The sequence below is a fragment of the Akebia trifoliata genome, chromosome 5 (assembly GCF_017979445.1).
Source record: "Akebia trifoliata isolate Shusen 1 chromosome 5, ASM1797944v1, whole genome shotgun sequence".
Taxonomy (NCBI): domain Eukaryota; kingdom Viridiplantae; phylum Streptophyta; class Magnoliopsida; order Ranunculales; family Lardizabalaceae; genus Akebia; species Akebia trifoliata.
This window is the reverse complement of record NC_141379.1, coordinates 2105972-2130576: the sequence shown is the minus strand read 5'-3', so window position 1 is coordinate 2130576 and position 24605 is coordinate 2105972. Positions and strand designations below refer to the sequence as shown.

At 35.2% G+C, this 24605-nt stretch overlaps 5 protein-coding genes across 6 annotated transcripts; 1 reads left to right on the top strand and 4 right to left on the bottom strand.

The window, feature by feature from the left end:
• Nucleotides 1-19: 19 nt before the first annotated feature.
• Nucleotides 20-5445, bottom strand: LOC147400922 (putative fructokinase-5). The gene is made up of 5 exons (XM_086441981.1): nucleotides 4008-5445; nucleotides 2560-2970; nucleotides 1845-1973; nucleotides 1630-1746; nucleotides 20-924 (listed from the first exon to the last, which is right to left on the bottom strand). The coding sequence occupies exons 1-5, from the start codon at nucleotides 4182-4184 to the stop codon at nucleotides 748-750; spliced, it is 1011 nt and encodes a 336-aa protein (XP_086298107.1). The 5' UTR covers nucleotides 4185-5445; the 3' UTR covers nucleotides 20-747.
• On the bottom strand, nucleotides 4010-8439 carry LOC147400921 (Radical SAM superfamily protein). The gene is made up of 3 exons (XM_086441980.1): nucleotides 7387-8439; nucleotides 5472-7296; nucleotides 4010-4117 (listed from the first exon to the last, which is right to left on the bottom strand). The coding sequence occupies exons 1-2, from the start codon at nucleotides 8172-8174 to the stop codon at nucleotides 6669-6671; spliced, it is 1416 nt and encodes a 471-aa protein (XP_086298106.1). The 5' UTR covers nucleotides 8175-8439; the 3' UTR covers nucleotides 4010-4117; nucleotides 5472-6668.
• Nucleotides 8440-8521: 82 nt separating this feature from the next.
• Nucleotides 8522-9495, bottom strand: LOC147400920 (small heat shock protein, chloroplastic-like). Its single transcript, XM_086441982.1, has 2 exons — nucleotides 9156-9495; nucleotides 8522-9040 (listed from the first exon to the last, which is right to left on the bottom strand). The coding sequence occupies exons 1-2, from the start codon at nucleotides 9406-9408 to the stop codon at nucleotides 8565-8567; spliced, it is 729 nt and encodes a 242-aa protein (XP_086298108.1). The 5' UTR covers nucleotides 9409-9495; the 3' UTR covers nucleotides 8522-8564.
• A 5596-nt stretch (nucleotides 9496-15091) lies between these two features.
• On the top strand, nucleotides 15092-16435 carry LOC147400919 (small ribosomal subunit protein bS21c-like). The gene is made up of 2 exons (XM_086441979.1): nucleotides 15092-15597; nucleotides 16099-16435. The coding sequence occupies exons 1-2, from the start codon at nucleotides 15134-15136 to the stop codon at nucleotides 16208-16210; spliced, it is 576 nt and encodes a 191-aa protein (XP_086298105.1). The 5' UTR covers nucleotides 15092-15133; the 3' UTR covers nucleotides 16211-16435.
• A 3263-nt stretch (nucleotides 16436-19698) lies between these two features.
• LOC147400918 (Cysteine proteinases superfamily protein) lies at nucleotides 19699-24605 on the bottom strand. Of its 2 annotated transcripts, XM_086441977.1 has the most exons (8): nucleotides 24243-24605; nucleotides 21564-21810; nucleotides 21306-21473; nucleotides 21082-21213; nucleotides 20905-20986; nucleotides 20714-20827; nucleotides 20551-20618; nucleotides 19699-19728 (listed from the first exon to the last, which is right to left on the bottom strand). In XM_086441977.1, exons 1-8 carry the CDS (start codon nucleotides 24298-24300, stop codon nucleotides 19704-19706), a joined length of 894 nt encoding a protein of 297 aa, XP_086298103.1. In that variant the 5' UTR covers nucleotides 24301-24605; the 3' UTR covers nucleotides 19699-19703. The 2 variants fall into 2 exon arrangements, with proteins under 2 accessions (XP_086298103.1, XP_086298104.1); XM_086441978.1 differs by lacking the exon at nucleotides 20714-20827.

The following is a 24605-nucleotide window of genomic DNA, read 5'->3' as shown; positions in this document are numbered from 1 at the left end:
CACCATCAATCAAAGTTTTCAGATGATTTCAATTATGACTTGGCATCCATCCAAAAACTCATGTTTGCAATTCTAATACTTTAGAGATTTTTTAAAAGTCTTAGAGATACCACCCTGTGTTTTTAAACTGATGCCCCTTGACCTCGATCTATTTTGAAAAATCAATAGGGTAATGACCCAAATGCCCTCATCTTCTCCCCTCGCCAGGTAAAGTCGTACATTATGTGAAAAGATAGAAATGCCCCTCTAACAAAATTTGCTATGAATGTCAGGACTCAAGATGTGTGCCCTGGCATGTAATAAAAAGGGGTCAATCTTGCTCTTTGCTTTTCTTCATGAATAATCCTGAAGTGACCCCAATATTGTACCTCACGTCGCACATCCTGCCTTGAAAATGTATAAGGATCATAGATGTCTTTCATCGACATACAAGTGAAAAAGCATCATCTCAATGAAAAACATTTATGATTCCTATAGACTTTCATACCAAGATGTGCGATATGAGGTACAATTTTGAGGTTGCTCCAGCACGACTCTATCTTCATTATTAATTTTATATTCAAATCTTTCTTTTGTTCCAATTTGCAAAAAAATAAATATATATATATATATATATATTGCTTAAAGACAATCACAATTCACAAGCACGCCATTACCACAATTCACAAGCACACCACCACCAGAGCACATCCAACAAAATATAATTTAAAAGAAATACAACACAACCTCATAAGACAACAAAAGGAACTATTTTCCTTTAATGCATCCGCATAAGTTGGAGAACAATTGGGGTTTGCTAGCCTTGGCAATGAGTTGGAGAGCCGTCGACATGTCTGGAAGAGCAGTGATTGCACCCTTTTGAGTAGTAGAAAGGGCTCCGCACGCATTTGCAAGCATAAGAGAACCCTTCAATTTCTCTTCATCCTATATAATAAACAACAATCAGAAAATGTGAATTTTGAAATAAAATATATTCCCAAAACAATTATTTTAAATCATGTTCGAATTTTGAACAGAAATAATGGAAGTAACAACCAATAAAAATACATTATTAAATTTTGAAAACTATTTTAACTATAGTTATAGTGGTCATATTTTAAAAGAGATGATATTGGCACCCCAACTTTTACTCATCACACCCCAATTAAAGATTAAAACGCACAGTTCAAACATTACCAAGGTTTGGCTCAAACGATAATCTCAACATTTCAAAACATTATATATAACACTCGTTCAAACAATTTTAGTAGTTGTTTACAATTTTGATTAGGCTCATATAAAATTCCAAACACACAAAATAAAAATCTAGCAAAAAAAAAATTGAGAAAGCTTCTATTGGCTCCCCGACTTTTACTTATTCTCATCCATTTATTTTTAATTGGGGTGTAATAAGTAAAAGTTGGGGGTACCAATAGTAGCTCTCTATTTTAATGACCGTTATAAACAACAAACAATTCTCTCTCAGGAAAATGGTAATTGATCCAAGGTATTTTATTGTCATTGTGCAGTAACATATTTTTTAAATAATATTTAATATTTTTTAATATTTACAAAAATATCTTTGCATAATTCCAATAAAACCCCGTAAACATTACGAAAAATAGAATTATATAATTTTAAGAGAAAAACCTGAAGTGGAGAAGTGTCGACGGCGATCGAATAAAGAAATGCACCAACAAATGCATCACCAGCCCCAGTTGTATCAACTGTCTTCACTGAGTATCCATCCACCTTTCCTTTGAAGTTCTAAAATATTAAAAAAAATGTTGTCTTTAAACAAGAAAAAAAAAAATTAACTAAATTAAAATTATATGAATTTTTAAAGAAAAAAAATGAAATTAAACCTTAGTAAAGTATCTACAACCCTTCTCTCCATCAGTAACAACCAACAATTTCAGTCCTTCATGCCACAATGATGAAACATCTTCTGTTGACTGTTGTCCTGTTAGGAAGTCCAGCTCCTCGTTGTTAACCTACGTGGATTAAACAAGGTTATATTATATAAATTTAGGATTTATATGATTGCATGTGAAAATCAAAAGGAAAATGTGATTTGCACATCTGATTGTACATTTCGCTAGAAATCATTTTTCAAGAGAACATTTTTTTTTCACTTGGCAGAAAAATAAGAATCGTGATAATCTGACTACCCTACGTGGCATACTCAATCGAGTCCCCCTGACATGACATGTGCTAGAACCGTAGATCTGTACTCCTCGGGATACACAACTGCACATCTTTTGGGGATGCGCAGTCATGTATCCCAAGGAGTACAGATCTACGGTTCTCGCACATGTCATGTCAGGGGAGTTGATTGAGTATGCCATGTGTGGTAGGGTAGTCCGCTTATCACGACTCAAAAAATAATCTAAAAACCTGACCTTCCAGGAAAATGATTTTCTAATCAAGGTGATAAAATAATCCTGCAGCATTTTTTTAATTTTTTATTTTTTTATTTTTTGACAAAATCTGTTTTCTTAAAAATGCTTTTTCAGAAAATTAATTTCCATATAAAAAAAAATTTACAATCACACATAATTAAATAAAAATATCTTAAACCTTTATAATATCAGCTTCCTTCCAAATGCTCATGATCCCTTGTTTAGCAGCCTCAGGTGAGGACCAGAGCGGCAACCTCAAATTAGGATCATAGGAAAGTAAGCAACCAGCGCCCTTAGCTGCGTTCATGGCAGCCATGTGAGCACTCCTACATGGTTCAGAGATTAAGCTTATGGAGCCATAATGGAAAATCTTGGCTTGCTTGATCAGCTCCATGTTAAGCTCTGACGCCTTCAAGAGCATGTCTGCGCTTGGGTTCCTGTAGAAGATGAACTCCCTTTCTCCGTCCTTCTTCAATGTGACGAATGCAAGTGCAGTCTTCGCTTCAGGGTCGAAGCAAACCCCATCAATGTTCACACGATTCTTTTTCAAGATATCAACCAACATGTGCCCAAATTCATCGTCACCCAACTGAGCCATAAAGAAGCAAACAATTGAACATGGAAAAAAGAACATTAATTGATAAATATTTGTATCCATTATTTCAAATTTAGATTTCAAATGTATGAGTTGATAGTTCTAAGAAAGCGAGAGGAATTGAGATAGCGAAAGTGCATAAAACAAACTTACAATAATAGAAGACAAGACTTTACATAGAATAGAATGGAAGAACATCATTTTGGCCAACCGACCTTATATTTTTTAGATAAGGTTTTTCAATGATGATGATGATGATGACAACGATGATGATACATGACATGATTGGTTCAAGTTAATATGCATCAATGGGCTAATGACTTTAATATTAAGCTCACACATACTTGCACCAGACCGACAAATTGTGCTATTAAGCTTAACTATCCAACAAACATACCACCAAAATTAAATGGAGTTCTCTTCTAATAGACTTACATTAGATCTAAAGTTATATTTTATACTGAACCAGAATAGAATTGCAGTTACCAAATGGTCCATGAAAAAGCACGTCAAAGCATTGTGCATGCTCCTATTCTAATCAAAATAAACTGGGATCTTCATAAGAACATAGTGACAAAGTTGGGGTTCAGGAATAATTCGGCAAGGGAAAGCTTCAGAAAAAATCGGTAAAAGTCGATCAAGTTTGGAAAACAGCAGATAAATTTAATAAAAAATTAATTAATTATAAAAAATGTAAAGAAATATATATATTCCATATATTAAGTGATAAAATGACACTAAAAAAATGCTAAAAATAAAAATATTTGGTGATTTTTTCAAAAAACTGTCGATTTCTTAAAAACTTGGCGATTTTTTTTGAAGAAATCAAGATTTAATCACGGTAATTTTAAAAAATCGCAGATTTTTGTCACCATGCCTAAGAATGATGTATCAATATGAACCTTATGACAAGGTATCCTATCTCTGATACTCTAATAGAGATAAGGGGTTCCTGTGGAAAAAAATTAGTTGACATTTGCTAATTAACCAAAAAAATAAAAGGATATATAATGGTGAAAGAGAGTTGAAACCTTGCCGATGAAAGCGGAAGAACCTTCAAGCTTAGCAATGGCGCAAGCAACATTAGCAGGGGCACCACCAGGAGCCTTGATGAAACCCTTTGACTCCCCAAGAGAAACCCCTGCTTCGTCAGGGACAAAATCTATGAGCATCTCTCCAAAACAAACTACCAATCGTGACTTCGTCATAATAGCGCCCAAGATGGGTTACTTCTCTTGTCAAATCACAATAGAAACACACACATACACCCAAAGAAAGAGAGAAATGGAGATTAAATAGGTAAATTTTTAGATACTTCTTAGTGAATTCACGCATATCTTTAGAATTTTTTTTAATACGACAGAACAGCTTAAAGATGTGGTACACAATGCAAGTACTTTGAATAAAAGTATAAAACCAGTTTTGCAAACCAAATTTTCTAATTATATCTCTGATGTCGAAACTGATCTATACATGATTAATTGATAATAAGTTGTCTCCAGAGATATAATTTAACCAAAGAATTAAAAAAAAAAAAAAAAAAACGTAAGAGATCTTTTTCTTCTTTTTTTCAAGTAGCATCATACGATGCTTCATTAAGAGGTTATCCCTAAAGATGGAATCTAAACAATAGAATAATGAAATAAAAATACTTTCTTTTCTATCCAGAATCATTGAAAGAAAACAAAGACTTTCTTTTCTAACTAGGGTCAATGATGTTCCATTAAAGGAACATCAGAAGGAACTTTGTTCTAACAAGAAGTATAACTTGACTAAGAAGAAAATACTTTTTCATTTTCTAACCAGGATCACAGAGGATTTTCCCTACACCAACACCCTTTAATATGAATGGTCCACCTGCCAAATGATCAACTTGGACTGTGAGACTGGTGGGTCACCGAGTACTAGAACACTGATCATATGGTAGAATAATAGGTTGGTACAATGGTGGGGCTGGATGGAGCATCACTTTCAGTGCACCTAGGCAGCAACAAATACTTTTCACTTCAACTCTGCCACATGGAGAAATATAATTGGTCTGTTCTATTTAATCTTGGACAGCCATATCAATATATTATCATCATTTTTGGTATCCCATGAATGATATTATGCATCAAAAATGAATAACTGCATACTGAGTTTCCGAAGAGATTGATGTAATTAAGCAATATGTGGCTCTATGAATCATCTACAAATCAAACCAGAAAAGGAAAGAGAATTAGGGTCTGTTTGGGTTTGTTGTGGGGTTCTGTTTCCATGAACTGTAGAAGCACAAAAGCTGGAAGCAGAAGCAATAGAAGTGTTTGATGAGAGGTGCTTTTTGTGAAATAACTTCTTTACATGTATCGCAATTATGTTGGATGCATCATGCATGTTTTGATCTTTTTGGTCATTTACTTGTATCTTAAGAGTATGGTGAGTGATATTTTAATTTTCATGGCCTAATTAAGTAAAGGCAATATCATCCAAAAATTATATATGTTCCTGTAATTTACCTGCAAACACTAGAAGCAGGAAGTGTGTTCAAAGCTCTTCTCATTCTAACTGTTTTCAACTTCCTGCTGGAGCTAAAAGCACTTCTCAAATATTTGTCAACTCTCAAATAGCAATTTGGATCCAAAAAGTACGTTTGAGCGCAAAAAGCTTTATAATAAAAAATAAATAAAAAAAGCTTTCAAGATGCAAACCCAATAGGGTATTTATCGTTTCCCATGGTGAATACACTGAGGCACACAGCCCTCAATATCACTGGGTTGTTGTGATACATCTTTAGATAAAGCAATTGTATCCCTTTGAAGACAGCATAATCAATTACCGGGACTAATAAACTCAATTGCATAGAATACCTTCAAAACATGAATAAACGTTCTAATTCAAAATAACTCTCACAAGACCACAAACAAATAATAAATAAAGAAGAAAGAATGAATAGTTTTTTTTTTCTCTTCTTTTTTTTTTTTTTTTTTCTGGAGGATGAATGAAAGAAAGACTATGAGAGAAGCCATGGTGTTGGAAGTAAATAACTAAGGGATTCATCCTCTTAGACATGGTTGCTTGTCATCCACTTTCACCATCTTTACAACCATTACTTTCCTTTGTTCATTAAAGAGCAAAGATAAAAAATCAGATAGAAAATACAAGGGCATAACTCATTTCACCTGTAATGAAGAATTATAAAGAAAACTGTAATTACCATTAATTAGGTTAAACGAACTTACTCCACCTAAAAAACTTATATAAAGTGATAAGAAGGCAATTGATAAGGGGAGGTAATAAAATTCCAATGAAATTATGAGGTGAGTCCCATGCAATAAATTTTATTCATAAATTATACAGAAATTCCCCACATGAGTGAAATTTTCAAAAAAAAAAGTGAAATTCTCATGTATTGACAGAGGTGTCTTTTAGATTTAAACATTTACTGCGCAAATCTCTAAGTTACTACTTACCTAACAAACTAAAGTCTTGAATCATTCAGCTTTATATAAATTGAGTAGATTGAATCTACGGTTATGGTTGTTTCACACAAGAGAGTTACATAAAGATCCCGTCATTCAACTCCATGTAGATGCCCCAAGACGAGGTGACATATTTTTCTTGATCGTCTAGCTTGGTAATGAGGTGCTTTGCCATAACCTTTATGTCAACAATACTTATATGTTTTTTCTGAAACTACAAATGAGATCCCACGGTTATGGAGATATAACTCCAAATGCAATTGATAGCAACTCGTTTGATAGAAGGAAACCATCTGGGTCACTGAACCGAATAAATGCAACCGCCTCTTCAATCTCGGGCTCAGCTAATAGCACAGAACTAAACTCATCTGCACACATAGCTCTTCTTCTATCATCCAAGGCAACCACATGCCCGCTCTCTACATATGGTCTGAAAGTTTTGCAAAGAGAGACAACAAGAGAGCTACCAAATACTTCCCTAAACGACTTCACATCTAGTCCTCTTGCGGTTCTAAGAGAAAGCATCACAACATCCATGGCCATGTCCTTGGCATCGGCATGATTATCGTCATGGGTGTCCACCACCCCATCCTCCAAATTCTGCACAAAACCCATATATTCTTTCATCTTCTTTGGCCTCGAGAACCTCACTCCATTAATGTAACTAGCAGAACCAAGACCGAATCCGTAGAAAGACCTGTTCTGCCAGTATGTAAGATTGTGCTTGCAATTGTACCCATTCTTGCAATAACTACTGATCTCATAATGCTCATATCCAGCATTAGAGAGGAATTTCGAAGCCATTTTATAGAACTCTGCAGACTGTGTTTCGGATGGTAAAGGGAATTCCCCTGCTTTGTACCTGTAGTTGAACCAAATTCAAATTCATTAAACCAAAACACCCAAAACAATCTGATTTTTTAACTACTATCACTACAACCATTTGACTTACAGTACTCCAAAATTGGTGCCTTGTTCGACTTGCAAATCATAGACTGACACATGGGTAGGCCGCGCTTTTACCGTGAGTTCCAAGCTCTCCTCCCACATCTCTGTTGTCTGGTGAGGGAGAGAAGAAATAAGATCCATACTCCAATTCTCTAACCCACATGACCCAATAATATCGATAGCCTCATAAACCTCATCGACACCGTGAGCTCTGCCGCATGTCCTCAACATCTCTTCTTGAAATGCTTGAACCCCAAGAGAGACTCTATTCACTCCTAATTCCAACAATTCACTCATTTTCCTCGAATCAAACGTACCCGGATCCATTTCTATTGATATTTCAGCATTGGAACACATCCCAAATTTCAATCTTAATGTTTCAAGGATTGATGCAACAAGTTTAGGTGGCACAAGAGATGGTGTCCCGCCACCGAAGAAAACTGTTTCGAGAGGTGGGTGGTTGTTAGATTTTGCTTTGGTGGACTCAATTTCTCGACAGAGGAGTTGAACATAATTTGTGATCCGTGGGTCGTCTTCAATTTGGTTCGAAGAGGAACCAAGAGCAACAATTGGGAAGTCACAGTAATGGCAACGTTTTCTACAGAAGGGAAGGTGAACATAAGCCGAGGTTGGAAGGAAGAGAGGAGTTGGTTGGTGGAATATGGTGGTGTTGGGTGAGGCATTTTCTCGAACAGTTGGTGAGCTTTGGAGAAGAGAACTGGATACAGATGGAATTATGGATTTGTTAGGGATGGTAGAGAAGAAGAAAGGTTTGAAGTTTGCTTTGAGCATGATTTCTTTAATGGATGAAAAGTTTCGGTTGTAAGTTGTAACTGTAAACTGCAGTGACGATGAATCAACGAAGTAAGAAAGCACTGGTCACTGATAATGTATGCAGGGGTGCGCACTTCTCCCTCTTATTTGTTATTATGGACTAAAGCAAGGGTCACAAATTCCGGAAGGAAAGGATAATTAAATTTGAGATATTTTATTAACACACACACGCTATGTTTTACTTACGACACACCAATCTAATTTTAAAATCATCTAATTTGAAAGAGATATTTCCCAAAAACGTATAAATTTACATTTTAATGGAAATTTTTTATTTTAAATAGAAAAATGTAAAATCTAGCCAAAAAAAAAAAAATTTAATTAAATTTATTTTGATTGAGATTGAAACTATTGAACAACAATATCCAAAGTCTTGTTGGAAACAATGGCTTTAGGAATGATTATGTACAAAACCCCATCTTTCACCTCTGCTTTAATCTTCCCAAATTCCACATTTTCAGGTAAAGCAATTCTACTACTATAACTCCCATAACTCTTTGAAGACCACTCTTCTTCTTCTTCTTCTTCTTCTTTACTTTCTGTGTTGTTTTTCTTCTCAGCTTTGACAACCAACATCTTGTCCTCTACCCACACCTTCACATCCTTCTTAGTCATACCAGGCATGTCAAACCTCATCTTGTACTCCTCTTCACCTTCTTTTATCTCCCATGGTGTCCTTCCTCTTCTATAACCACCTCCAACATCCTCTCTTGGCACCCCAGAAGGCCAAGTCCCACTATATGCAAATGGGTCTTCAATCATTCTCTCCATTGTTTCCATCATTTGTTGCACTGTTCTTGCTGTGGGAAATCTGTCCCATAGCCCTGTTTATATATATAAAAATAAAAATTCAATCAAAAGTTAGTCACTTGTGATCATTAAATCAACAATCTAAAAGTTTTTTATTGTTTTTATTTCTTGAAATTTTGGTTGAGTTACCTATAGTTGGAACTTGGGCAGGAATTCTCTTCTTGGGTTGAGTGGGTTGAGGACGCTTGTTTGATCTCTGCAAGTGATCAAGGTCCTCTCTCCCTTGTCCTCCTCTTGCAATTGCCTTGATACTTCTGTAGTGATCTCTACACATTGGTCTAAGAAATGGCGAAAATCTAGTAAAGTGGAGAGGCTTGGAAGGAGTGTTCTTCTCTGCTGAGAAGGGAAGATAGACACTGAGATTTGATAAACATGAAGACATCTCTTCCCTCTCTTTTCTCAATCAAAAATCTAACAAGTTTGTTTCAAAGATCAATTAACAGCAAAATCAATACAACCAGTTTATCTCTAGAGTCGGTATTTGAAGGGATGTGTGGAGATTTCTGGAATTTGGGTTCTAGAGCTCTCTAGAGAGTTTCAAGATGACGTCATCAGATGTCCAACTTTGATAGCTACTATTGGCACCCAATTTTTACTTATTACAATCCAATTTTTTAAATTATTTATTATCTCCCAACTAAAAATCAAAACTCCTACCTCAAACGTTACAAAAATTTCGTTCAAGTTATTAATATAAGAGAACAGAAAATGCAAAAGAACAAAAAAGACTATTAATTCACGCAAGAGTGGATGATTACATTTGATAATCAAAGCAACTTAAATAGGCAAAAAGGAAAAAAAAAACTAATTCCCTAAAACAATGGGCATTAAACTCAACAACTAAGACCACTTCTTCCTAGAAACTAGCAACTAATTTAAGACTGATTCAATGACTTATTCGGCTCACGTGCTATTCTTTAACACTCTCCCTTAAACTGGATGTGTCAAAAAATAGTTTAAACTCATCATGTGTTATGCTGGGTTTTCCACACCAGTCCCTTCTTTAAACAAACAGACACTAAGCAGTGCTCGGAGCTTCTCAAATGCTTCAAACTTAAGAGGTTTTGTAAAAATATCAGCCACCTGATCTTCGCTTCTGCAGTGGAGAATATCAATTGTACCATCTTTGACAAAATCTCGTAAGAAGTGGTACCGCACATCAATGTGCTTGCTTCGTCCGTGATAAATTGGGTTCTTCGAGAGTTGTATTATTGAACTGTTATCATAATAAATGCGGATGCTGCTAGCTTGATTAAAATGTAGTTCATTGAGCAACCTTCTTAACCATATCGCTTGACTGACACAATACGCAGCAGCAACTTATTCAGCTTCTGTGGTGGACAACGTGACAATTGGTTGTTTCTTTGACGACCATGAGATCGCTCCTGAACCCAATATAAATGCATAACCCGAAGTACTCTTCCTGTCACCGGGATCTCCTCCATAGTCACTATCTATGAACCCGATCAATTCAGAGGATGATCATTTCCTATAAAACATTCCAAAATCACATGTACCTCTTAAATATCTTAGTATACGTTTCATGGCATGAAGATGAACTTGCATTGATTTCTCCATATAACGACTAATGAGACTGACAGCATGCATGATGTCTGGTCTAGTTGCAGTTAGGTACATAAGACTGGCCACAATTTGTTTATATGTAGTGCTATCAACCTTTTCTCCTTCAGGTTCCTTTGTTAGCTTTAACCCAACTTCAACTGGTGTACGTACTGGATTGCAATCATTCATTTCAAATCTCTCCAAGATCTCCTTGATGTATTTCTTCTGTGATAAGAAAAAACCGTCTTGTGATTGGTCAACTTCAAAATCGAGAAAGTAGTGCATCTTCCCGAGATCGAACATTTCAAACTCCGCCATCATAGATCGCTTGAAATCTTGTACCATTTTCCAATCATTTCCTGTGTAGATTAGATCATCAACATATAAGCACAATATAAGAATTTTACCATCAAACCCTGTTTTTGTGAATAGAGTGGGCTCATAAGGGCACTTTTGAAATCCTTCTTTCAAGAAGTACTCCTCGATGCGACTATACCAAGCTCGTGGAGCTTGTCTTAGTCCATATAAAGCTTTTCTCAACTGATACACTTTCTTTTCTCTCCCTTTCTTCTCATATCTTGTTGGTTGATCAATATACACAATTTCTTGTAGATCGTCGTGTAGGAATGCTGATTTTACGTCCAACTGAAAATTTTGCCATGAATTTTGTGCTGATAATGCAAGTACCATCCTGATAGTATCGTGCCGAGCAACTGGAGCAAACACTTCTTCAAAATCGACGCCTTGTTTTTGCGTATAGCCCTTAGCCACTAATCGTGCTTTGTATTTGTCAACTTTGCCTTCCGAATTCAGCTTTGTCTTGTAAACCCATTTAACACCTATTGTCGTATGGCCTTGTGGGAGATCAACCAATTCCCATGAGTCATTCTTCTCAATGGCTGCTATCTCTTCATCCATAGCATTCTGCCACTTTGATTCCTTAACAGCATCTTTAAAGGCAATTGGGTCACATCCAGAAAACAAGGTGAAATGAGTTACTAGATCAGCAGGTGATGTAACTGCACATATCTCATAATCTTGCATCCACGCAGGTTTTCGCCTAATGCGTTCAGTTCTCACTACAGCTGAGTCAAATGATTCTTTTCTAGATGAAGAGTTTTGCAGAAATGGTGGAGTCATATCAAGTGTTCCAGTATGACTCTCTTCAGCTTCAATTTCACCAAAAAAATCTAGAACATTTTGTCCATCACCATTAACAGTCCATTTCCACCTCTTTTCTTCATCAAAGACAACATCACGACTGATAATGATTTTCTTGGTGATTGGGTTATATAACCTGTAAGCTTTAGAATGTTGGCTAACACTGAGAAAAATACATTTCACTCCCTTATTATCGAGCTTCTTCCGCTTTTCATCTGGAACATGAAACACATTTGAAATCGACTGCAACTTGTTATCCAAAGTTTGAATGTTGATTTCGCATTTCCCCATAACCTCAATTGTGGAACTGTCTCCTAACTTCACCGAGGTACGAAAAGAGTTATCCATAGCATGAAATATGGATATGTCGCCACACATATGGTTACTGGCTCCCGTGTCCAAGTACCACATATTTTGATGAACTTCTTCTTTAGCATTACAAACCAGAAAAATAGTAACCTCGCCCTCCTCTGCGAAATTTGATTTTTCTTCTCTCTCTTTATTGAGGTTTTCACAACATTCAGAGTGATAGTGCCCATACTTGTTACAACGAAAGCATCTGATGCCAGATTTATCGGTCTGCTTCTTTCTTTTTGGTTTGTGATGTGTGGAGCGATCATGAGGACTGCTTCCATGTCCTTTACCTACCCTTTGTTGTTTTGAGGGTGAATCGGTAATTGAAACTTGCAATACTTGCTCCACCGTCACATGTTTATTGATTCTCTGCTCATGAACCAACAGCAAACTCATCAATTCACCAATTGAGAGTGCATCAAGATCTTTCGATTCCTCAATCGAACACACCACATAATCAAACTTCGATGTTATTGATTGAAGAACCTTCTCGATTATGATGATATCACCCATCTTTTCGCCATGGGTTCGCATTTTGTTTGCGATCATCATCGTTCTCAAGAAATAATGGGAAACAGACTCTCCTAACTGCATACGAAGAGTCTCAAATTCTATACAGAGTGCTTGCAGGTGTGCACGTTTCACCTTCACTGTTCCTTAGTACTTCTATTTCATTGAATCCCATATTTGCTTGGAAGTATCCTTTTTAAGAATCCTTTCCAAGATTGACCGATCAATCGCTTGGAAAAGATAATTCTTCGTTTTTAAATCCTTCAACCTTCGCTCCTCCAACGTCTTTTTCTGAGCATTCGTTAATGCTTGCAGCTCTTCTTCGGTCCTAGGTTTAAGAACATCGTCTTCAATAAGGCTCTAGAACTCTTTGGATCGCAAGAAGTTCTCCATCAACATGCTCCAATAGTCGTAATGACCATTGAAACGAGGAATTGAAGGTTGTAACAAAGACTCTGTCATCTTGCTAAACAATACAAGTTTCTGCTCTTTCTTGCCAGGAGCCTAACCTGGCTCTGATACCAGATGTAAGAGAACAAAGAATGCAAAAGAACAAAAAAGACTATTAATTCACCAAGAGTGGATAATTACATTTGATAATCAAAGCAGCTTAAATAGGCAAAAAGGAAAAAAACTAATTTCCTAAAACAATGGGCATTAAACGCAACAACTAAGACCACTTCTTCCTAGAAACTAGCAACTAACTTAAGATTGATTCAATGACTTATTCAACTCACGTGCTATTCTTTAAAACTTCAGTATTATAAAGTAGGGTCCCATTCAGCACCGAACATTTTGGCCAACATTTTAGCCAACTATTTTTGTCCTACATGAGTTAGAAATTTTGGAATGGGCTGATTTTTGGTGAGGATGATCTCTACGGTGAGGAGATCATCCTCACCAAAAATCAGCCCATTCCAAAACTTCTAGCCCCATGTTTACAAGTTGAAAAATCGTGGACCATCCATTTTTTGTAAACCATTTTTGATGGGGTTAGAAGTTTTGGATTGGGGCTGATTTTTGGTGATGATGATCTCCTCGGTCCAAAACTTCTAACCCATGTTTTGAAAAATGTTTTGCCAAAATGTTTAGTGTTGAACATTTCCCTATAAAGTATTATAACACATGCAAACAGCTTCAACAATTGACTATAATTAAAATTAGACTCATTTAAAATTCTAAATCTAAGCAAGAAAAAATATAAACAAGAGACAGATTCTATGGACATCCCAACTTTTACTTATTCTCAATTTCGTTTACTCAATTCGTTAATGAAGTATTGAACCACGATTTATTGTGGATTTGTGAAATGTAACGAATCAAACGAAGTCATTTTACTTCAATTTTTTTATATCTCCCTCCATATTTTGATAATATTTGAGATATTCCCCAAAAAATTTCAAAGTGATAGCAAATCCATTTGACCTTGATATTTATTAATAAACTAATGAAAAATGATATTTAAAAAAAAAATCCTCATATTCAATATATAAATAAATAAATAATTGAATTTTTCTTTTCAAAATCTGTCATCTTCAATCTCTTTTTTATCTTACTTATCATTTCAATCTTCAAATGCCTTCATATATATATATATGTCTACCCCTACAAATCAAGTTCATTCTCGAGTGATGAACTACAAACCACGAACTCGAATTCAAACCCATGAATCGGGTAACATTCTTATTTTCTTTATTTTTAATTGAAGGGTAAAAAGAAAAAGTTAAGGGTCTCAATGAATACCCATTTAACTAAAATCAGAATCGAAAACCCTAGCTCCCATTCCCTTTTTATTAGAATTGATTAAAGTCAAATCTAAAATGGAATTGAACTGATAGGAACTAGAACCATTAGGTTATATCCAATGAGTACCCAAAATCGATTTATTTTGTCATTTTTTTTTCTATATCATAGATGATTTAAGAAACTTTTTTTATTTCAAAATAAATACATGTTATATAAACTTCTTCAATTTTTCATATAAATTATTAATTGAAACTTAAAATGAATTATTCTTTAAAAAATTTATTACTTTTAATAAGATTAAAAAAAATATATTTGTAAAAATCATTAATTTGTATTTTTAATATAACAAATTATAACTAAGTTAATAATTTTGTTGATAATATGTTAATTTTTTTAAAATGATTTGAAATACTTTTTTTTGTATTTGATTCTTAAGAATCAAAATCGATGGGTACTCGTGATTTTTGATAGATCTGATTCTAGTTCCATTTATTTTATAATCGGACCGAAACCAACAAGAACGGGAATCAAATTAAATATGATGGTTATGGTCATAAGTTCCTTAGGAGCAGAACTGAACCGACCAACCCCATTGAGACTGCTAGTTGGAGTGCAAGTAGCAGTTCTCTACATGAAGATGGAACCGACCCGTTGAGGATCTATCCTTATCTTCTTGCCACGTGGAAAATAACGGTGGACAGCATTTTTCTAAGTTTCACTCCATCATCACCACAAAAGCTGCACTATCTTCACAAATCAAAGCCTCTCTGGCCATGGCTGCTTCATCTCTCTGCAACTTTTTTTCATTTTTAAACCTATTAAAACCACCTCAGCCCGAAAAACCACCAACCCCATTCATCCCTCCATCTCTTTCTTCTGAATCTTTCCCAACTCTCTCTTCGTCTTCTTCTTCTACTTCGTTTCAAAGTCGAAGAAACAGAGATGAAGCTGTTGTTCCAGTAATAGAGAACGATGGTTACTCTTCTTCTCCTAAGGATTTCATGTCTGTAGTGTGCCCTTCTCTCGCTTACGCGAATACCCTCTTTTTCAAATCTGCCTACAATGTTCAGGTCATCGTTGGCGAAGATGAACCCGAAGAAGTGCTTTTGAGAAGATTCAAGAGGGAAGTAATGAAGGCTGGTGTGATTCAAGAGAGTAAGAGAAGGAAGTTTTTTGAGAACAAACAGGATGAGAAGAAGAGGAAAACCAGAGAAGCTGCTAAGAGAAATAAAAGAAGGTTTGGCTTCCAATTTAACTCGTTTCTTGTAATTTTTGTACCAATTATGTGTTTTTGGTGATGTTTTGGATGTGGGTTTTGGTTTATTCTTTGCGTTCTGTTGTTTTTGTCTCCAAAATTTGCTTCTTCTGAAAACCAACCCAGAATCACTTTTCTTGGGGTTTTTTTTATTTTTTTGGGTAGAAATTGATTTTTGGAGTAATGTGAGGTTTGGTTATCTACTATTTGTATTCTGTTGTTTTTGTCTGTCCAAGTTGCTAAAATTTGCCTCTGAAAACCAACCGAGAATCACTTTTCTTGTTTTTTTTTTTTTTTTTCGGGTTAGAAATTTATCTTTGTGAGTTTTGGTTATCCCCTAGTTGCTAAAATACGCCTCTGAAACCAAAATATGCAAACAGAGAAACCCAAACCTTATCACAGAAGAATTTTCTCTAATGGATTTTTCTTGTTGATTATAATTTTGGTAAGAAATCTCTTTAATTTTTGTAAATTAATCATCAGGCGTTCATCATGGAGACCCCCACCAACAGATAAGCAAGAAGCCACAAAAAGCAAGAAAGATGATGAACAAGAAGATAATTGGGAACTTCCTGAAGGTGGCCTTCCCGCATGATCGCCCATCAATTTTCAAAAACTCTACTTGCTTTTGTATCTCATAGCTTTTGTTTCCTGCAAATTCCATTAAGAACTGTTGTGTAAGATAAGATAAGATGAGATTCTCCGACTCTGTTTTGCCGACTCGTTACTTTTAAGTAGGTTGCTGTCAATAAATGTTTGGATCGGTTTGTGATTGATACCAAATTTATATCGAAGCAGATGGAATTTGTCGGATGCATCATTTGAGTCCAAACTTCATCCGATTTGTATTGTTTTTCAAACTCAATCTGAAAAAATCAATATGTTCGGATCAATCCTAATTCAATTTGATAAAAATATATATATATATATAATATAAGGAGAATTTCATTGACACGTCAATAATCTCTAGTGCACTAAAATGATAAGTCATTTCATGTCAAAGGCACCCCCTTCCAACTCTAGGCGACCTATTGAACGAGTGATCACCTAGACGAGGAGAGAGAGAGAGAGAGAGAGAGACCAGAGAAGAAGAAAAGAGAGATTGAAGGAGGAAAGATAGAGAGAAGAAGAGACTAATCAGAGAATGATCGACGTATTGGTTTACCAGAGAAGACATAGAGGTGTCGGAGAGAGGGGTTATGTTCATTGTGCCCTTGAATTTATTTATTTTTGAACTTTTGACCCTTTTTGACAATTCATTGGCTTGTCAATTAAACTTCCCATATAATAAATCATATATTCAAATAAAACATAAATTTACATCATTTATATATTTTTGATACACCTTTCCAGATATGAGCTCAATGCTAACAAGGGTTTGGGCTCACCATTCGATAGATCTTTATAAGATATCAAAATTTATATATATATATAATAAAAACAAAATGAATGTTTGTAATAGTTAAACTCTAATTAATATTAGGGTAAGATAATCTTAATCAAATTAGAACTTTTAATTTAGGCATTCATTTCATCATTATTATATATGCAAATTGGGTATTTAGTGCAAATCTATCTGATGGAGAGTTCGAACTTCAACATGTGATGAGCTCATCATTATTGAAATTTCAAGTGTTCAGTTCGTTGATGTATAGATTTTCACAAAATATTCAAAATTCATAAAAATAGTGAAAATGGACATTCAAATCAAAAGATACTGTCAAATCTTTAAAATTATAAGTATGTTACATTGTGTTTATCATTTGTTGTTACAAATTATTAGAATAGATCGAAAACGGTCTTAATCTTCGGAATTAAAAGTATATCTTTCTTTATTCATTATTCATTATTCACTGTCACAAATCATCGAAATGGATCACAATCATTGTCATCGTTGAAAAACTCAAGTAAGGTAAAAGATGTGAGAAATGATATTTTGGATACTTTACCCTTCTATTAATATTAATGTGAAGAGACATTTAGAAATAAAAACTTTACTAAAGGACAGTTTGATAACATGGAAATTCATTTTCCATAAATTTTGAATAATGGGAAAATGGAAGTCGAACATATGTGGTATACCTTTCTTTATTGCTCGCTTATTACATGCTAGCTCATGTAATTACCAAATGCCTCAATGTTTCTTTAGGCTATGTTTGGATTGAGAGAAGTGGAGAGAAGAAAAACTCATTAAGAGAAGAGAAGAGAAGAGAAGAGAAGGGAATAGAAGAGAAACCCAATTTCTCTCCATCACGTTTGGATTGATAGGAGAGAACTTGGGTTAACTTTGAAATTAAAGAGATTTCGGTAAAGTTGAAATTATAAAATATTTTAAAAGGGTTTCTCTCTTCTCTCCACTTTTGAAGAGAGAAAATTCACATTTTTTTCTCTCCTCTCCTCACTTAACAATCCGAACAAGATAAATGGAGAGAAACTCATTTATCTTCTCTTTTCCTCTTCTCTCCATTTCTCTCAATCCAAACACAGCATTAATGGATATGGAAAGATTGTATTGTGTCTCTTATGCGTACGAGTGTACGACTAATCTGGTACCTACTTATTGAAAGTTCACTACATTCAATAAGAGTATAGTGGGGAAAAAAATCAAAGTCTATTGTTTGATTCTGTCTAAAAAATACAAGGGAAAAAATTAAAGCAAGAATAAGAGAGAGAGAGAGAGAGAGAGATGACATTGTTGTGATGAAGGGAGGAAGAAGAAGAAGAAAAGAGAGGTGGGGGCAATCAAAGATGGAGATGGTGGCAATGGCAATCAATATGGTCATGATAGCGGTGGTTGGGAAGAAAAAGAAGAGAAATATTAGGGTTTAAAGTATAAACTTCAAATTTGAAGATGAAATTTGAAAGTAATTTTCATTTTTCCATGATTATAGATGGGAAAACAAATTCAATTGGATTGTGATGTTGCCATTGAGTAATTTTCATTCTCCCGAGAAGGAATGTCAAGGCTATAGAATATAAATATTGCAAGGCTCTTAGAAAGAATCACCCTCCATAACTCATCTTCAATTAGTGGGATCTCAAGCTTCCATGCCCCAAATTGCAGAAAATATATATTCATGAAATAGAAACTTAGAAATTGGTTTGAAAAAGAAAACCTGCCATTATGCTAGTGGTTCAGCTACGATAGCTCATCTTTAAAATTGCCTCCTTAGACTTTGGAGGAAGATGTAGCAAAGGAGATCTATGGTACCATTAGATAATAAAAAATAAAAATAAAAACACACACACACAAACACTAAATAAGGGGAAAAATAAGTATGTGGGAGCATCACAATAAATGAACCCGAGTCCAAGAGAAGGAAGAGCTATCGACAATTCATGACTCAGAGACCCAAAGAGAAACAACAATGAATGCGTTCCCCAATTTGGCATGAGGTAATGAATAAATTAACTGGTGATATCAAGACGACATGTGGCCTTCATGTGAAAACTCTACACGAACTTCAAAATTGATGATATTGATGTATCAAGGATTCAAAAATACTATAAATAAGTAACAAATGAAGGCGGTATACAATTGCAAAGTCCACAAAATTGAAGATCAACAATCAGAATTCGTCAACAAAAGGAAATCAAGAAGATTGAAGCTGGACAAGGGTTTTTCACCCCACAAATCTTGGGGAAATTACTGAAACATCACAAAATTATCAGATCATAACAGATTTCAAAACAACTACCCGAACCGTTTTTGACTGATTTGGTAAGCAAATGTTTTGTTTAAAACTATAACTTTTTAACAGTATATGATGGTAAATTTCCAATTCTCTGATAATACCAGGTTGGAGTTTTTTTTTTTCTTTGGGTAATTTCATAACAAGCTAATGACTTGAGAAAATTTCTTTGCTGTGCTAGCTCTGCGCTGGAAACTAATTCTCTTGGGAGATTAACAAGATCATCTTACTTTTCTAAAATTACCAAATTGTGCCAGGTCTCACTCAAGATGCAATATTTTTTCCTGCAACATAAGGACAGCGAAGAACTTACAAAAGAAGAGCAGTGAAAATCATACATGAATTATCTTAATTCATGTCATAGTAAAAGATATAGAGTAATATGATCATACCTGATCATTGTGTCCATGGTTTTATTTTCCTGCAAAGTACGAATGGGACAATGAGCTCTCAAATAGAATTCGCCGAAACGATACATAAATCATCTCATATTTTAGGACTAATGCACAGCATACCATTTTGTTATATCGATGAAAAACAGACACCAGAAACATGTTGGTCATATCAACAAAGCTACTAGAGAAAAGGACCTTAAGCGATACTTTTTCTCTTTCTTTGTGAAGTTTATGCACTTAACTCGGTTTCACAGACCTGACCTCTTTATCCAGTCGCACCCTTGCTGCACTCAAAACTAATCTTACAATGTAACCAAAGTTGAAATCACACAAAACATTTAGAGCGTGAGTAATACAAGTTCTCGTTTTACATCACTTGAGTTCTCACGAATAAATGATTATCTTAGTGAGTTATGAGAACTCCAAAGATTCATTGGAGAAGGTTGCCTTGGACTACATCTGAGGATTAGCTAGAATTCTACAAGAGTACTACATATTAGGATGCTAGGGGGTGTTTTGATTTATAGTTTAAAATTTGCCAGTGGTTTTTCCACACTACTGCTATCATGAACTAATATTGGCACATTTATATACTAGAGTTCGGGGCAAAGTCGGAAAAAAATTAGGGTATTATTAAAAAAATTGTGATTAAGAGGTAAAGATGAAAAACAATAAAGTGGGTTAAAGAAGAAATATAGTAAAGTTAGAGGGGTGAAGAGGAAAGGCAATAAAGTGGGCCCCACAAAAACTGTTGTGTAAAATGATACAAGCGAGATTGTGATTTATAAAGCAGGAATAAGCAAATACAATATAATGATTAGTTCACTGTCCAAACTTCTAAAACTCACCTGCAGAACATACAGAATTTCTTGCAAAATCTCTCCAAGCCTTCAGAACTAAACCAATTTTCATTCATCTGTAGCACATAAAAAGCTCCCATCACTTAGAGGCACTGCTAATCAAAGATGTAGACAAAATTTAACTAAGATCACCGTGGAGAAAAGAACTGACAAAGTAAGGGTAGCCCCCAAAAATATTAAAATCTTCTGGAGCACTTTCCAGAAATAAATTCATAAAGTAAAGAACAAAAATGCCACAGTCCTCGCTATTTTTCTGTTGTGGCACCTGAAAAAAGAATTTATGTAAATGAGAACTCAAAAGGATGGATCACAAAAGATATGAAGAAGTTACACCAATTGCACCTTAGGCACCAAGAAAGGAATTTTGGCGATTGACTCTTTCTTCTCTGACCTGCCCTCTTCCCTATAGATGTCCAATACAAACCTGGAAATACAAATATACACATAGAGCTTGATGGGTCACTCAAACTTAAAACTACAAAATATATATATATATAAAAGCAGCTATCAAGAATATACTTTCTTATATCGGGTTCTAGGCGCTTTGGATTTGCCATTTCAAGTGAATCCAGTAGAAGCATGCATGGTGTTCTAGTTTTTGATTGCAAACTTTCTCCAAAGTGACAAAAGATCAAAAGGCTCCAGTGATGCCTAGAAATTCCATGTCTCAAATAATCAATAGCATCACACCAACCAACATGAAAGAATACTATGGTGACTGATTGGAGAATGGAGAAATATACCAGCAGATAATGGGCACAAAAACATATTTCCTTGAGAAAATATGCTTACTCTTGATCCATGTCAACACCTTTGCTTTGGTTGACCATTTCCGATACAAGGCAAACCATAAGCAATCAAGATAGGTAAAGGAGGCTTTCTTATCTTCTGAGAAGCTGCTCCATAACTTCCTGCATAAACCAAACAAGATTCTTCAGAACCAAAGGTACCAAGCAGATACTACTTTTTTGTACAATAGATTAATAGAAACAAGAACCCACTCCAAGAAGCTCTCAAACACATTGGAGTCTAGCTTCCTATGTTGCTTGGAGATTGAATTCTTGATAAGAATCCTCTTTGACCGCTCACGGCGAGGAATTGTACCCGAGAAAAATGGAAAGGCTAGTTCAAAGCTCTTTATCTCCCGAGCTTTCTTCTTGGTTATTCTGTCTGGAAGTGCCTGACAACCTGCTGCAATGTGATGGCAACAAGAACTATGGCGCTTTGGCTTTTGATCATCATAAACTTCTGAAAGAAAACCACAAACAAAAGACCCATCACTTTTTTTAACTCTGATATTTCCAACAATAAAGTGGAACTCTGTTAGAAGTCACCCGAATCCATTAATGAATTTGATCAAATTAGATAAGCCTCTACCTAACAGAAAAATAAAGATAAGCCTCAAGTAACTTAAGCTAGGGAAGCTCCTTGGCACTGAAAATAAGAATTCAAGAATTCAAGAATTCATCATCATTGGAAGTGAGTGTCTGCACTTTAAAGCAACTACTGAACATCAATCCTATCTCACCTTCGGTGGGTAACTTCATAAGACAGATACTCTTCTGGCTTTCAACTATAGTGCATAATCGAGAGGAATATGAACTCCGGTGAGATTACATTAAATAGGGAAATTAGGTAGTTGCATAGCTATAATATATAAACACAACCCACATTTTCTTAACCTACCCATCTTTATCTCTAGTTTTGATATTGTGTATCACCATTATCATTTACTAGATACCATCAATCTCTAACCCTCCTGCAATCGCATGTTCATTTCACCAAACAAAGAACATTGGTCACATTTAATATCCATCATTTAGTTAATCGATTAAAAGGTTGATATTGCCGAAAAACATCCATCGTGAAGGTAGCAGTCATCACATGTTTGTGAAGTCCACCTCTGTCGCATCCCGCTCCCTCATCTTGGAGTTTGTTGAAGCACGTGGCCAACTAAATCAGGTCTATCATGATCCATCAAAAAAGAAATTTAAGTGGATCGTGTGGCTTGGTTCTCTCTTTGTAGTAAGTATAAATGAAGCAAGTGAAAATTGTCAGATTGAACGCATTTATAATGTTGAGGGAGATTAGAAATGTGGAATAAGAAGAGGGGATTATTTATCAAAGTAATAAGAAGCTAATAGGGAAGGAAAGAATAAAGTAGTGAAATATGAATAGCGAATTGGAGCCAATCATACTCTGATAACATGTTAGACTTACAATTAAATTGAATAAGTGAGATAAATATGGTCTCTCGTGAAATTATATTAACTAGAAAAACAATAGGTATTTCCATAACTATCCATTTAAACATATTTCGCACTCTTTGAAATATGCATCCTTATTTCTGGTTTAGATATGGTGTACCACCATTATCATTTATTAAATAACATCAATCTCTATTATCCTCCCACAATCGATCAAAAATATTATCCTCCCACAATCTCATGTTCCTTTGAATAATGCCGAAAAGCCCGAGAAAATGTTCCCAAATCTGTCTTGCCACCCAATAGTGAAAAAGAACAGAAGAAGAAGAAGAATTTCAACACCCAACTTCTTTTAGAATAGGAATGTGTCCAGCACAAAAGACTTTGCAATTTATTCGCCTCTCTCAAAATAAGACTAGTAATTCAATAATACCCACAAGCACCTTTAAACCACATTTTACAATCATCTTTCCACCCGCACACCAGCAAAGTCAGTATAGACCTTTGTTTTCATCTTCAAACCTGAGAAGAAAAAAAATTGTAACATGGACACATGTTTGCACACAAAACTGAACTTTTGGACGTGGGTATCATTCTTATTCCAAAGTGTGGTTAAAATGGAAAATGGCCATACGTTTATGTTACCAATAACAGAGTCTAACAGCCTTTTTCTTCTTTCCTTTGTGTCCTTTTACAAGTAGAATACTAATATTATACCTTTGACCTCATGATTGTGAGGGGTCTAAGCCAATCAAGTTAACTAATTGATAAATGGTCTAACATCCAGAATAAGAATCCAATGATCTGGTCACACTAATTTCATAACATTTTAGATTTGCAGGTTGTTATTAGGCTTCATCAACAGAGCTGCTATTTGTGTAGTTGCATTTTCATCCATCGACAGACATTAAATATCACTCACAGCATATTTAATCCAATAAAACCACTGTCTTCGCCTGCAAATGCACTTAACGCTCACAAGCACATAAAATGCATCTATGGAAACATCACCCGCCCTACCTTAATTGCTTACTTACAAATTCCAATTTCATATTAGGAGTTGTATTCTTATAAGCAAGTAGGTTTTAGTAAAAAATTAGGGCTTAATTTGGAGCCTAAAGATATTGGATATAACTAAACCCCACATCCATGGGATAAGGAACTTTGAAGGTGACAATGATGACGATGAAAGATATATGGATATAATGCACAAAATACACATAACATAAGTGTTCTAGGAGGTCTCGATCCCATAAAAAAGATTGATTCTTTTGGGCATCGAAACATATAGAAAAAAAAAAAACCGAATTCCAGTTAGAAACATAAAGAAAACCGCCTCCATTAAAGAAAAATTGCAGAAAATTTACAATCGAGAACAACAACTTTGTTGACAAGCATAAACCTTTAATCCTATCTTTACAGACTCAATAAGTGCTAAATAGTAAGGAAAATCGAACAACGGTAGAAGATTACCTAAACTAGAAGAAACGAGATCGAAAGAAGCGATTTCTTTCAACTTCTTCTTACCCATGGAGAGCAAATTAATGGAGGTTGAAGACAATTGTGCGCGAAATCGCCATTCAATCTCCCTCCCTCTCTCTCTCTCTCTCTCTCTCTCTGCTTTAAAGAATTTTTACACAGATAGCGAGGTTTCCAGTAAGAGATTTCTAGTTCACGAGCGTTTCATTTAGTTCCCTCGCATCGGGCGTGATTAGAGGTTAGCTATACCATCCGGCGTACATTAGCGGGATACACCACTACCGCTTCTGTTAGCATCCATACAAGTGGGGCGGAGCTATAAACGAGCTAGTGGGGGCAATTGCCCCCACAGAACTT

Bases quoted from the DNA above. Each gene is read 5' to 3' on its own strand.
- LOC147400920 (XM_086441982.1), bottom strand. From the start codon at position 9,408: ATGTCTTCATGTTTATCAAATCTCAGTGTCTATCTTCCCTTCTCAGCA. The intron at 9,041-9,155 runs GTAACTCAACCA...ATATATAAACAG, and splicing joins TGCCCAAGTTCCAACTATAG to GGCTATGGGACAGATTTCCC.
- LOC147400921 (XM_086441980.1), bottom strand. From the start codon at position 8,174: ATGCTCAAAGCAAACTTCAAACCTTTCTTCTTCTCTACCATCCCTAAC. The intron at 7,297-7,386 runs GTAAGTCAAATG...GTTCAACTACAG, and splicing joins GGCACCAATTTTGGAGTACT to GTACAAAGCAGGGGAATTCC.
- LOC147400922 (XM_086441981.1), bottom strand. From the start codon at position 4,184: ATGACGAAGTCACGATTGGTAGTTTGTTTTGGAGAGATGCTCATAGAT. The intron at 2,971-4,007 runs GTTTCAACTCTC...TTTATGGCTCAG, and splicing joins CTTCCGCTTTCATCGGCAAG to TTGGGTGACGATGAATTTGG. The intron at 1,747-1,844 runs GTTTAATTTCAT...TTAATATTTTAG, and splicing joins GTTGTAGATACTTTACTAAG to AACTTCAAAGGAAAGGTGGA.
- LOC147400919 (XM_086441979.1), top strand. From the start codon at position 15,134: ATGGCTGCTTCATCTCTCTGCAACTTTTTTTCATTTTTAAACCTATTA. The intron at 15,598-16,098 runs GTTTGGCTTCCA...ATTAATCATCAG, and splicing joins GCTAAGAGAAATAAAAGAAG to GCGTTCATCATGGAGACCCC.
- LOC147400918 (XM_086441977.1), bottom strand. From the start codon at position 24,300: ATGGGTAAGAAGAAGTTGAAAGAAATCGCTTCTTTCGATCTCGTTTCT. The intron at 21,474-21,563 runs GTGGGTTCTTGT...TGGTTTATGCAG, and splicing joins GTGTTTGAGAGCTTCTTGGA to GAAGTTATGGAGCAGCTTCT. The intron at 20,828-20,904 runs GTGCAATTGGTG...TTCTTTTTTCAG, and splicing joins TTCCTTTCTTGGTGCCTAAG to GTGCCACAACAGAAAAATAG.